The sequence below is a fragment of the Melopsittacus undulatus genome, chromosome 1 (assembly GCF_012275295.1).
Source record: "Melopsittacus undulatus isolate bMelUnd1 chromosome 1, bMelUnd1.mat.Z, whole genome shotgun sequence".
NCBI lineage: Eukaryota > Metazoa > Chordata > Aves > Psittaciformes > Psittaculidae > Melopsittacus > Melopsittacus undulatus.
The window spans coordinates 12419531-12432619 of NC_047527.1; the positions used below are offsets into that span (position 1 = coordinate 12419531).

General features: G+C 45.1%; 2 protein-coding genes across 3 annotated transcripts in view; one reads left to right on the forward strand and one right to left on the reverse strand.

Annotated features, from left to right (window-relative positions):
• Positions 1–596: 596 nt before the first annotated feature.
• On the reverse strand, positions 597–12350 carry NTAQ1 (N-terminal glutamine amidase 1). The gene is made up of 6 exons (XM_005143841.3): positions 12096–12350; positions 11868–11967; positions 11298–11348; positions 8803–8951; positions 8366–8490; positions 597–895 (listed from the first exon to the last, which is right to left on the reverse strand). The coding sequence occupies exons 1-6, from the start codon at positions 12167–12169 to the stop codon at positions 762–764; spliced, it is 633 nt and encodes a 210-aa protein (XP_005143898.2). The 5' UTR covers positions 12170–12350; the 3' UTR covers positions 597–761.
• A 243-nt stretch (positions 12351–12593) lies between these two features.
• ATAD2 (ATPase family AAA domain containing 2) overlaps positions 12594–13089 on the forward strand; it is a 31258-nt gene continuing 30762 nt past the window's right edge. The window contains exon 1 of one of the 2 annotated variants that reach the window (XM_031044436.2): positions 12594–12879. In XM_031044436.2, coding sequence (XP_030900296.2) covers positions 12649–12879 — 231 coding nt within the window. In that variant the 5' untranslated portion in view covers positions 12594–12648. The remainder of the gene's footprint in view (positions 12880–13089) is intronic. The other variant, XM_034064507.1, reaches the window with a different exon arrangement.

Here is a 13089-nt window from a genome sequence, read left to right on the forward strand (position 1 = left end):
GCTAAGACCCAGAAAAAAAAACCCCATCCTTTTTCCTGGCATTTTAGCTTCCTACCCTGGATTACTATGGGGCCAGACAAATGCTAAGTGCAAGCACATGGGGGAAGGTGAGGATGCACAAGCATTAAGCAAAAGCAACTGCATCTTTCAACAAGTGTCAGTGCTGGGATAGTTTAACTGAAATAGCAGCACATTTAATTCTCCCCTTGTACAGCACAAAAACTTAGATACTTGTCTGGTTTTACGTAGTGTTTGGGAGTTCATGCTGCTAAATCTGTCTTCCCTTTGCGGGTCTGACCTTTAGGCTTCTGCTAAATAAGGTCCAATTGATAAAGCTGGTGACTAAACTGAGATGCACCGTCTGTTACGTAAGTGATAGGAATCATAACACAAAGCAAACATACTGCATCTCACTTCTGAAATGTGGTGACATGTAGCAAGTTGAGCTACACTGTTCAGTATTTCATGCATATCTTTTTCCAGAAGCTTTTCCTACAGCATGCAAATGCTCTTTTCAGTTTGGGCACAGTAGATGGAAAAGTAATGTGCTTATGGTGGGATATCTGCTTTTGATTTGACAGCAAAAACCAAGCTCCTTCTTACGTAATAAAAATAAAAGGTTTTATTCAGTTCATGATATTTTTGATGGGGTATTCTACCTTCCCAAATACTTACTCCATGTACAGAAATGTAAACCATAAATAGAACATAAAAGCAGCAAAACACTGAGAACAGAAGCGGAGAGAAGACCATTGTTCACTTCACTGTCCTTCCGAAGAATAGCTGTAGTCAGTCTGTCTGCCAAATCGATGTACGAAGTCTGGAAGGGGAAACACTGAGCCCCATCCCACTTTGGGATTCATACTGATGAAATCATCTAAGTTCATCTTGGAGTCTAAAAAACAAGACCAGAAATGATCAATATTTAAGTTCCTGTTGCAGCTTCTGTAGCATACATATGCACCTATGCAGAGAAAGCCCCAAGGCTCCTCTTTGATAATTCAGTTCGAAATAGCAGAGTTCATAGTATGTTGGCTGAGCAGCAGCCCAGCAAGGCTTCAGAAATTACACAGTGCTCTGAAAACATCTATTTCCAGCCTCTGAAATGTTGCTTTTGCCCCTGATCCCTCTCTCTGCCCACGGCAATAATCACATTACTGGATCAGTTAGTATCCTTAGTCATTAGAAACTAGCGTCCATAGAAAGAGTAAGATTTTTCCCTGCAAAGGCAGCCTAGAAGGGTCAAGTAGTGTCAGAGAACTGGAGTGCAAGGAACAACCAACACAGGGCACTGCAATACAGCAGGTACTTGTAGTCTTCCTGCATTCACATCAGTGTCAATAGTCAAAAGCAGAGGAAGTATTATTCCCCCATTACATTCTGAATCAAAGTCAACTGAGTCAGCTTTTGCACTGACTACAGAGGAACAGAGTCAGAGCAGCAGTCAGACGTGGAACTTGCTTAGTACCTCTCAGAAGTGATTTGCCCCTTGGCAAACCTAACATTTGTGACTCCCCAGACTACAGCATTTGCTCTGGATTTGCTTTCCCTGCAGCCGTGAACCTGCACACCAGTGCACTGCAAGGCTAGAATAGACACACAAGAGGAATTGTGTGACTAACCCAGCCTGTAGCCTGTAGGGATGCCCAGGTGAAGAAAGGCATCAGCCTAGGCTGGGGCAGACACAGGTTGGTTTGAATCCTGAACCACTGGACAAAGTCAGTAGCCATGAGTGCTCTTTGCCAGGAGTTTGATCTGCTCTGACTCCTGCAGAAGAGGTAGAAATCATACCGTCACTCCTATGGATCCCAGACAGCTCAGTGGAGAGTGCTGGTGTGCAGTTATAGGTTTAGGTACCCCATACATTCTTTTTCTGGAGCTGGGCTGGTGCAAAGCCTTACTGTCTCATGCTGAGCAGAGATTTCCAATTTCTCAGCCTATTCAGCTCTGACTACAAACTTCCTTGGACTTCCTTCTTTTATGTTCACACTGACAATCTGTGCACATATGTCTTTTAAATGCCCATTAAAAGAAAGCTGGAAGAGAATGAGCTTAAAGAATAGAGTGGGAGAGCCACTGTATTTTATATATTTATTTTAACATGGGTGATTCATGTGTGCATTTCAGAATTAAACATATGTAGGCTCTAAATGAATTTATTATAAAACCTATACGATGGAATTTGCTTCAGCTGCAAAAAGCTTGTGTAATATGGATAACAGAAGCAAGGAAGGGAAGACAATGTTAAGGAATCTCAGACCCAGAGTCCCAGCCATTAATGCAAGCCCTGAAGCCTCTATGTGCACCACATCTACACCAAGGTACAGCTTTGTGATTTGCCTAATCTCTCATCACTTCCGAGGTCAGGCCCCTGACTCCTATCTTGTTAACCTGTTTGGGCTCTGCACATGGAAAATCCTCATGTCCAGCCAAGCATGGTCCTGCTGCTGAAGTGAGTCTGGCAGAACAAGGCCAGCTCCTGCCTGACTGAGTGTGAATTTAAAACCACACAAGCCCAGATTTGCTGTTGCAGGTCAAGACCATTGAGCTGCAGTTAACAGCTCTTGCTGGTAGCTTGGCCAGCCTGTTTTCCAATTCCCAGCTTGTCTTTTCCTCCCAGTGCTTTATGTGCACTGAGCATAGTAGAATAATTTCATAGAACTGTTCTGTGACTAATAAAGAAGCCCAAAGGGGATTGTTCCAGCAGAGTTACAAACACAGCCGCTGCAGTTAGCAACTTGGAAGTTGCTGTCACATCTCCTGTAGGAAATTAAATACTCTCTTAAATTCAGGATTATAGCAGAGCATCAGAGTCAGATTCCTGTGAAGAGCGAATGGTCTAACAACAGTCAGTAGATGGCACTGAAGCAGTATCAGATCTAGCCATAGGAAAAAGCATAGTGAGACCTCTCCTGTTTCATTCGAGTGACAACAGTCTGTGCTGCTCCTTTTACTCATGTGCTGTATCTGAAAGTCATGTGCATTATGTCAGACCTTGCAGCTTTAAGGAACAGCTCGGCAAAACTGTGTAAGCACATCACAAACTGCTCTTCCTGAAGCAGAGGATGAGTGACAAACGGCAGAATTTACAGAAGAGGCATCTGGATGCTACAGCTGACAGATCAAGAGGATTTCACCCCAAAAGCAAGGAGGAGCATGCTTTATAGAACATTCATACACGGTCAAGAGCAGCAGAATTAAAACAAGAAAGAAATCATTAAGATTTACGCTACACTTTCAGTCCTCCTGAGGTGCTGCAGCTATTCTATAAGCTTGCGGTTGTGCACACTCAGAGCTGCTCTTCCTCTTGGACCAAACCCACTTTGTCACATGCACACGTGCTGTCTATGAGCTCTAGCTGCTGCATCTGGGGATCCTTGCATCGCTTCATTGTTTTAATCACGTCTGATGCTTTTGCCCTGAGCAGGGACGAACTAGCAGATGGCACTGCTAGCCAGGATACTTGTGCCTGCTGCCAGCAGTAGTTAGAGAGCAATGTTTCAGCCAAGCCTCGGCTTGGCTCACAGACCTTGGACTAACTCTGAGTAATGGCAATGCCGACGGGCTGCTGGAAGTGAGCAAGTCTGAAACAAAGCCTCCAAGATCACTTCTGCTGCTGCCTAACCTTGGGGGCACCTGAAACAGAAACACAGAATCAAACAGGTTGGAAAAGACCTTTAAGATCATAAAGTCCAACTGCTCCCCAGCACTGCCAAGGCCACCACTAAACCGTGTCACTAAGACTGGGGTCTTTAGACTTGTATAGATGTCTGTAGATCTCTTCAGATCCCTATTACTTGCAGGAGTAGGTAGAGGAGTCTTTTTGCAGGCTTTTACCACACTCAGCTGGAGGGCACTGGTCCCACAGCCAAGACACAACTGAGTGCAAACCATCCTGGTCCATCTCAGTGTAAAACAAAAGCTCATGGTCTTTCACAGAAAGTGGTGTAATTTCAGTAAGTCTTTCACAGAATTTAGATACTTCTATCCTTAATTGTACCTTCATTGCCTTTACCTTGACTTGATTCTTTACTTCCACAAAAGCTCATGAAATAAGGACTTAACCTGACAGATTGGCGTTTTATTCTCAAATGAGAACAGAAGGCTCCTATGAAACACATCTGAGCTACTTACATCTGTACTGGTGCCTGCTTTTTGCTTCCACTAGGACAGAAAAGCATCTGCCTGGCCTCTGGCTAGCAGCTTGCCTGTTCCATAGAAGCCATACACAGTGTCTCTATAACTTCTCAGCTGTCTTACTCATGCCCTTCAAAACAAATCCCAAACAAGTGAAACCCCATCATTTATGGCCACCAGGGATTTTAATAAGAATAAAAAGAACAAAAAGCCTTTACAAATCAAACCTGCCAGTGTGCTACCAAACACCTGAGGAGATCTGAAATCCAAACCAGTGCTTTTCAGTGCTGGAGCTGATGCTAACAGTTAAGCCCTAGGACCATCTGTTCCAGGTAATCCTGAAACGCACCTTGTAAGCTGTATTCTCCACGGGCTTGCAATAAGGAGGGCTGATCTCATCAGGACTCAAAGCAGAATCAGACCTCATTAATCTGTGGAAAGAAAACTTCAAAGAAAACCCCAGGCTGTGCTCGCCAGCCCTGGAACAATGAATCTGTGCACCAAATCACATCTTCTTTGGTTTTGTATTTGAACAAAGTACCAGATTGGACCTTGTTTTCTTCTTCAAACAGGAGGCCATTGGCAACCTATTCTGCTGCAGGTCAGGTATGCTGATTCCAGCAGAGGACAGGGCTGTGTGAGAAAGCACCACGCACCCAGGTAGGTTGGCCAGCTTCTTCTGGCACACACAGCAGCAGAGTAGAGGCCAGAGCAATGCCAGTAAGAAACACAGAGGCCTGGCACTAGGAACCAGCTAGAGCAGAGCCAGTTCCAAGAGGCTCATGCTTAGCATGTGAGTTCTGATTTGATACTGAGGAATCTTTAGTTATGCAGCTTGGGATTGTTTGCTTTTTGAAAAATAGTGCTTTAAAAAGCCACCTAATTCCAGCATCAACGTCTTTAAGCATGGATGGGAATGGATGACTTATTTTAGAAGGTTTATTTTGCAACCCCACGAGCAGCGCAAAGACAGCTGAAGAATTATTCCGTTTGAGTTAGTCATAGTTCAAAAAAATAGCTGAACTGGTGACTGATAGAGATTCCTTGATTTAATTCCAAAAGGAATTTCATGGTCAAACATTTCCTGGTATACACCATTAAAAAGGATCACTGGTCCCAGATCCCATCCTAGCTCCACACTAGGCAACTACATTATCCTACCGATGGTCCTACATAATTTACACTTGACTTTGATACTATAGAATTTCTTTTCCCCAAGTGCTATATCCAGGCTTAGCAGCTGCTCTGTTCTGCAAGAGGCAATATTTTAGCAAACATTCTTGTCTTTTAAGTTAACTAAAAGCTTTAAAACCCAGTGGGAAAAGAGCAGCAGTGTATATAAATTTAACTAATATGCTTTAACACATAGCAAATTGCATCAACAGAATAGTACCAGAGTGCTGATTGTCTTTAAACACCAAGAGCTCATGGGCACATTTATTTTTAACAGCGCAATGTTCATGCATTAAAAGAAGGACTAATATATTTTTGTTGTATTTTTCCAGTCTTGAAATATTTGCTGTAATTGAAAGCAGGTTAATCTTATACAAACACAAATTATGAGGGAAAGCAGAGTACTCTATCTAAGTGAGACGGCAGGGAGAAAACAGTTATCTGCCACGGAATTTGGCATGGGTATGAACACTAATACCCCAGGCTCCTTTATGATAAAAAAATAGGTTTGACACCCAGTCTTCCATCAAGGTTAAAGCAAGTCACTTTCATGCCTGATAAAACCATGCTGAGACATTACCAGTCTCTAAAGAAAAGGAACTACCAGTTCCACTTATTGACAGCAATGCCTTTAAAACCTGTATGTTGGCCTACAGGGCATATAGTCATCTACAGACACCCAGGGCTTAGATTCAGGTAAAGGTTAAAGTAAATGCTTGTTCCACAATCATTAAACCCAGATCCCTCACTGACTGGGCACAATGAAGCACACATCATTGTATCTCACATTAATACCGGGAAGACAAAATTAAGCTGGAGAAACTGGTAGTGAATGAAACACAACTTGAGGCATCCTAGATCTATTCCTGCTCTTGCCCAGAACTTGGAAGTTACCCCGTGAATGATCTTCCACCTTCAGTGTATGCAAGGGTAACCAGTTTCTTTCAGCCAAGTAACTGACCAGGAGACAAGAGTGCACCAGCACAGAGCTGGAATACCGTATCCAGTCTGGAGCTCTCCAATACAGGAAAAAACCAAAACAGTTACATACTGGAGTGAGCCAGAAAAAGAACATCAAGTTGTTTGGGGTGAGAGAATGTGAGAAGCTGTGAGAAGCTGCATCTGTTCAGTCTTAAACAGACATGAAGGGGAGACCTTACTGCTGTCTACATCTGCCTGATCAGAGGACACAAAGAAGATGGAGCCAGAGCTGCCTTGAGGAGCCTGGTAATAGGACAAGAAGCCAAAAAAAAAACAAGCTGGAATATGGGAAATTCTGATTACACGAAAATAAGAAAATGTTGTTTATATATTTTACCATGACAGTGGTCAAATACTGGGACAGACTGCCCAGGAAGATGGTGAAATCTCCATCCCTGGGGGTCTTCAAGACTAGACTTGGCATAGAGCCCCAAGGAACCCCTGTTTTGAGCAGGTGTTGGACTGGATGACCTATGGATGTTTCTTCTAGCACAGCAAATTACAGAGCAAGGAAATAAAGCATAAGAGGAACAAAGGCTTATGGATCTTTTACTATCTACCACATCACAGAGGCAATCTGGAAGTTGATTAAGGCCACGTGGCTGCTGCTCACCAGTGAGATAAGCTCAGCTAAACAAGACAGGTAAGGGGAGAGTTACAGGGTCTGCAGCTACAGAGTCATTTACTAGAGCGAGAGGTACCTGCACACACCTGCAATTGGTTGGCATTCTGTAACTTACTATCCATGAATACTCTTTTGATCCTAATAGAACTATTCCACCTTCCTGGCCTGGCCTGATCTATATTCCTTACACTTTCATTAGCTCTTAACTGTCACAACAACAAGGTTTCCACAGGCAAAAAGCCTCCAGTGCCTCGGAGGCTCCAGCTAACAGTGAACTGTGAATTGCAGTTCAGGCATTCTCCACCTGCTACAGTACCTTTGTTGAAAACACAGATAAGGACCAAGAGACAGAATTTAAGGTGCTTCATAACCTGAATTGTCTAGAAAATACCTAAAGCTTCCCAATGAAGACTACAGCAGTGCTCCTTCCCACATTCATGATTCATTCTACTCCAGTGCACAACACCAAGCTTCTATAGAAGCCAAAGACTGAGAATTAGCAATTTAAAACCATAATAAACTTGGACTTAAACACAAAAGATGTTTCTTTGACCCTGCCTTCTCCAACATAAGCACACAGCAGTGCTGCATTATTAATAAGCAACAAAAGTAAACATGCAGAGCAGTAATAGGAATGCTCCCTTAAAGCACAACTTCACTATGCCTTTCTTCATCTGGGAGGAAAACCAGAAACAAACAAACACATGGCAGATGTTAGCCAGCTTGCCAAGCACATGATTAGAATAAGCTGAAGTGCTGTGTGATAAGAATGGCTTATGCAGCTCTACAGAGGAGACAGCAAGCTTTTACTTCTCTCTCTGCTTGGCCCAGAGTCTATTATGTAGAATAACACTTAAAAGAAGCTTAAGGCTTGGGGGAAAATTTGCTGATTTGCCAGTTTGCCTTAAAGTGTCCTCAGGTCCAATTCACCTGGTAGAGACTTGCTCTGGCAGGACGGGACTTGCCAGCTGAAATGTGGTATAATGAGCATGTTAAAAATTCACTTTGTGACCCTCTAAGCAAGTTATTTGGCCTCTGCTTCAATTCCCTGCTGTAACAAGAGAACAGCACAGAGCCTTGGGTGGCATGGTTTAGTGTGAGGTGTCCCTGCCTGTGGCAGGGGGGTTGGAACTGGATGATCTTAAGGTCCTTTCCAACCCTAACTATTCTATGATTCTAACAGCACTACTTACCTCCTGTTCTCTGCTCAGCTTTTGAAGATCAGTAATTAATGAGTAATTAATGTTTGATAACGGTAGCTGCCAGGAGGCATGCTAGACTGTACACGTTCAGAAAAGGAAGTGCCAAATGCTTCACAGACATATGAAATACTGAGCTATCTGTATGCGCTTCCAGACACACACTATGGAAGGGTACCTATTTCTTGGGTGCATCTTGGACTATGTCATTCACCACAGTAAGCAGGGAAAATGAGCTCTGGCAACTTACCTGCAGTTTCAATACAAGGGTATGAAGGAGGAGGTTTGTGCCATTTCCCATTTGCATCTTTCATATGAGACCTGTCTGAAGCAAAAGTCTTCAAGTACAAATCTGCTCGAATCATTCGGATTTTCCTAAATAAAAATGCAGAACTGTATCAGAAGATGCATGGATACAATACTGCATCACTCACAACACCTCTTTCATCCCACCAAGGAACATTCATTGAATGAAATGCATAAATCACAAATATTGTGGCAAGAAGTTAACAAGCCGAAAAGAAAGAAAAGGTGGTTTGATGACTAAAGAGCTTTAGAAAAATAACACGGTGCATTTGTTTCACTGGGGTATAGCACAAAGCCCTTTGTCACTACACACCCACAAAGAGAACTTCAGCTTTCATTTCATGTAATAACATTCATGGTCTTTATGTTTTGTGTCATCACCTGTGAAATTCCGGATGAAGGCTGTCATCCAACCTAAAAGCCTCCACACTATACATGTCAAAGGGACATGGGAATGGCAACACTGTGTCAAGATCATAAATGAAGTTCTGCTCCCCGCTGGAAACGTGAAGTAGAATGACATGGTAGTCCTGGGAAAAAGGGTAATTGCCATGAGTTAAACAGCTTTACGAGAAACTGGCAAAGGGAAGGGGGAGAAAAACACTTCCTAAAAGCAGAAAGCTACAGATCCCGTCTTTAAATCCTGCTTCCAGCACTTGAACTATTAAGCCTGTAACATTTCTGGCATCAGGCGTTTTCCCAACACCTGTCTGGCCCACTGTGCCTTTCAAGAAGCCTTGCTATTCCATCCGTTCCTTTGCAGCCTTCTTTGGGGCTTATCTGACATGTACATTACTCCTAAGAAAACAGCAAATCTCTTCCATGTCCTGCACCACAATACAAAAGTAGAGTGCGATAAGTATTTTTACCCTGGACCCAGCCCTAAGTAAATGCTCACAATGATATGGTGACAGCTTAAGACTAAAATTATCTAGTGATCTCTTCGAATGAGAGATTTGTAGCTGTTGCAGTAATTTGGAGTGCAGTGTTCAGCTGCCAGAAGCACCTGGAAAACTAGCATGCAACTGAAAAGGCAGCAGATGGCTCACATAAAGGGGACCGCTGGGACAGACATGCCTGTAAGCAGTTCTTGTAGCTGGGCAGAAACACCTATACCATAATTTTTCAAGGTAACTATTCTGTCTTGACACTTGGGTTGTGAAGTGTAGTTTTATTCCTTAACTCATTACAGAATCCCAAGGGTTGGAAGGGACCTCAAAAGATCATCTAGTCGAACCCCCCTGCAAGAGCAGGGTAACCTAGAGTACATCACACAGGAACTTGTCCAGGCAGGCCTTGCATATCTTCAACGTAGGAGACTCCACAACCTCCCTGGGCAACCTGTCCCAGTGCTCTGTCACTCTTACAGTAAAGAAGTTCTTCCTGATGTTAACGTGGAACCTCCTATGCTCCAGTTTACACCCATTGCCCCTTGTCCTATCACTTGATATCACTGAAAAAAGCCTAGCTCCATCATCCTGACACCCACCCTTTACATATTTGTAAACACCGATGAGGTCACCCCTCAGTCTCCTCCAAGCTAAAGAGACCCAGCATACAAGGTTGTGGTGGAGGTGTGGAGACGCTGTAGCTACCTACGTTAGCTGTTAGGTACGTACACTGCTGTGTTCCAAAATTAGACTGAAGGTAGCTGTTAACAGCTTACTAAACGTTACATTAAAGCCACTCACAAAAAGAGTTTGAAGCATCGTCTTTTGGCACTTTCAAGATTAAACAGAACCACAAAGGGACTGGGAGGAAAAAAATATCTTGGCCAACCTACTTTGCTAGACCACTATATGTATGTGTGTGTCTATATATATATAGACACACACATATATATGTAACAAATGCAATATTTAGAAGAATCTGTTACAGAATATACAAAACATTAACTTTACATGTCCTATGATCCACTGAAACATCCAAGTTAAAACATCTTTTGATCCATGAGACATCCACATTATGCAGTGGCCTTTCCTGAATCTTATTCCTTTTGAGATCATCTTTGTATGACTTTGATTTCCTTAAATTAAACCTTTTTTTCTGCTATGAAGATACTGATACCTTGGGAGGCAATAAGTGATTCAGAAAACACAAAACTTCAGTTTGCAGATTATTTTGCACAATTTCAGAGGGAAAAGTTGCCACAAGAAAGTTTTTTCCAGGTAACTGAAAGGACTCTAATCATATGCATTTAAAAGGAATTCTGTAGTGGCAATTACTGAATGACATTAATTGATTAAATGACATTCCAAAGCCACCATTAACTGATCAGTTTAGTTGCTGACACCTGAATACATGCATTGCTTATTTTTCTATCCTCCATCAGGCCTATGCAGATATTTTCATTCATCTACTACATACAAGTACAAACATCTGCTTCAAATCTTGAAGAGCTGGTAGCCTCAACAACATCCAGATAATAATCTTACCAATGTTAAGGTTAATCCCCTATAGATTTTATTGTCTTGCTGTCGATTTGTTATGAATGGTAAAAAGGAACACCAGATTTAGGCTTTTTATAAATCTGTTCTAAAAGAATACACATTAACACAAAGCTATAGAATGGCTGAGGTTAGAAGGGACCTCTGGAGGTCACATGGGTCCACCCTGCTGCTCAAGCAGGGACACCTAAAGCCAGCTGACCACAACCATGTCCGGATGCCTTCTAAATATCTCCAAGGATGGAGATACCACAACCTCCCTGAGAAACCTGCTCCAGTGTTCCATCACCCTCACTGTAAAACAGCGTGTTTCTTTACGTTCAGATGGAACAGTCTGCTACAGTAAAGACATTGCCCCGTGTCTGATCCTTGCAGCTATCCACTACAGAAGCACACACCCAAAATCACTGAGAGCACAGAACGCCTTACCCAGACAACAGGCGCATCTCCATGTCCTGATTTCTGCTTCCACAGTGGAATCTGAAAGTTGGAAGTAAATAAATCTTAAGTGACTAAAACCTTTCCATTAAATACAGATTCCTTTGGGTTAATTGGTTTGTTCCTTGTTAACCTATCCACTTCCACAGCTTACATCTGTACTGCAGTCAGAAAAGTTTCTCTTGTTTCTATCTTCCAGGAGCATGGAGACCATTCTGGATAACATCATCATCCCCCCAGATTGATAGATCACAGGGAAGAATGCTCACAGGGGGACTGCGGCTTCTCTATTGTCCTGAGCACAGCAGATAACAGATCTGACAAGGTATGATTTCAAGCCTCTGAGACAAAGTGAACTACAAGAGGGTTTTGGACCATGTCTTACAAACTAGGGGCCTTTGAGCATCTCTCACGTCAGGCTGTAGTTAAAATGCCTGGGACCACATTTACCTATGCCAGGCTGTAGCCTAAAGCCCTGGACCGCGTCCCACCTACAAGGGCAGCAGCCTGAAGACCTGACCCTCTCCATAGCTGCATCCACATCACACCCCACTGACTCACCATCCTCCTATCATTGGATATGAAAACAGCGTAAAACTCTTCTAACGGGTACTGATCCTGACTCCTGATGTACTCGCAAAGCTTCCAAACGTTTTCTTCACTGCAAAACACAAGAACTGATTATTTCTGTCTAACCAGTCAATGTGGGGAGAGGGTCCCGCCTCAGCGGGTGCGGACCCCCCCACCCGGCTCTCACCGCCCCCTCGTACGGCCTCGGGCCGCCCTTACCAGTAGCAACTGGTGTAGGCGCAGGCAGGGCGGGCCGGCACCGCCGGTTCGTAGGCAGCCGCGGGCCGGGCCATGGCCGGCCCCGACTGGGTATGAGAGCGGCGCAGGAAGCGGCGGGCGCCACCAGCTACGGCTTCACTGCGGGGACGCGGCCGCACGGCGGCTCCGCCATGGCGGCTCCACCTCAGGTGTTCCCCGCGCACCGCGGCCCCTCAGCGTGAGGCGGAAGGAGCGGAGAGCAACGGGTGCTGCTTGCGAAGGGAGAGGCCCCTTTAAGTGTAGGCCCCGCCCCTACCGGCTGGAAGCGGCCGCGGGGCCAATCCCGGGCGGGCAAAACAACCCGCATCAACTTTTACGCGCCAAAAAATTAAACCAACCTATCGCGATGTAGTATCCTTCCGCCAGCCGTGCCGGGACTAGCTGCTGGAGCGGAGGAGCGGCGGCAGGCGGGGAGCCGAGGGAGGGAGCGAGGCGGAGGGATCCGGAGGGAGGCGACGCTGCGGCCAGGCCGGGCCGGGCTGCAGTGTTAGAGCAGAACGGTGCCTGCTCGGCCATGGTGGTTCTGAGGAGTAACAGTGCCCGCCCGCCCGGGCCAGCGACCCGCGACAGCCGGCGCCTCCGCTCCTCGTTCGACCTCATGGACTCCAGCTCCGAGTTCATTACCCTGGAGTCCCCCTCGCTCAGCAGCCGCCGCATCTGGACGCGCTCTGGGGCCTCCTCGGTCACCACCAGGGCCGCGGGATCCAGGGGGACCAGGAGAGCCGGCGAGGACGTGAGTAACCGGGTAAGGCTCTGCCTGCTGGGCTGTGGGCCCGGGTAGGGGTTTGCCGGTACCGACCATGAGCCTCTGGGAGCTGCTGGGAGGAGCTGGGGAAGCCGCGTCCCTCACGAAAGAACCGGAGGTCGGCGTCATGTGGAGGGAAAAGCGGGAGCAGGGGGATTTAGCGTGAGAGCCCGCAGCTACGGCTGCTTGTATCACCTACAGCTGGTTGTG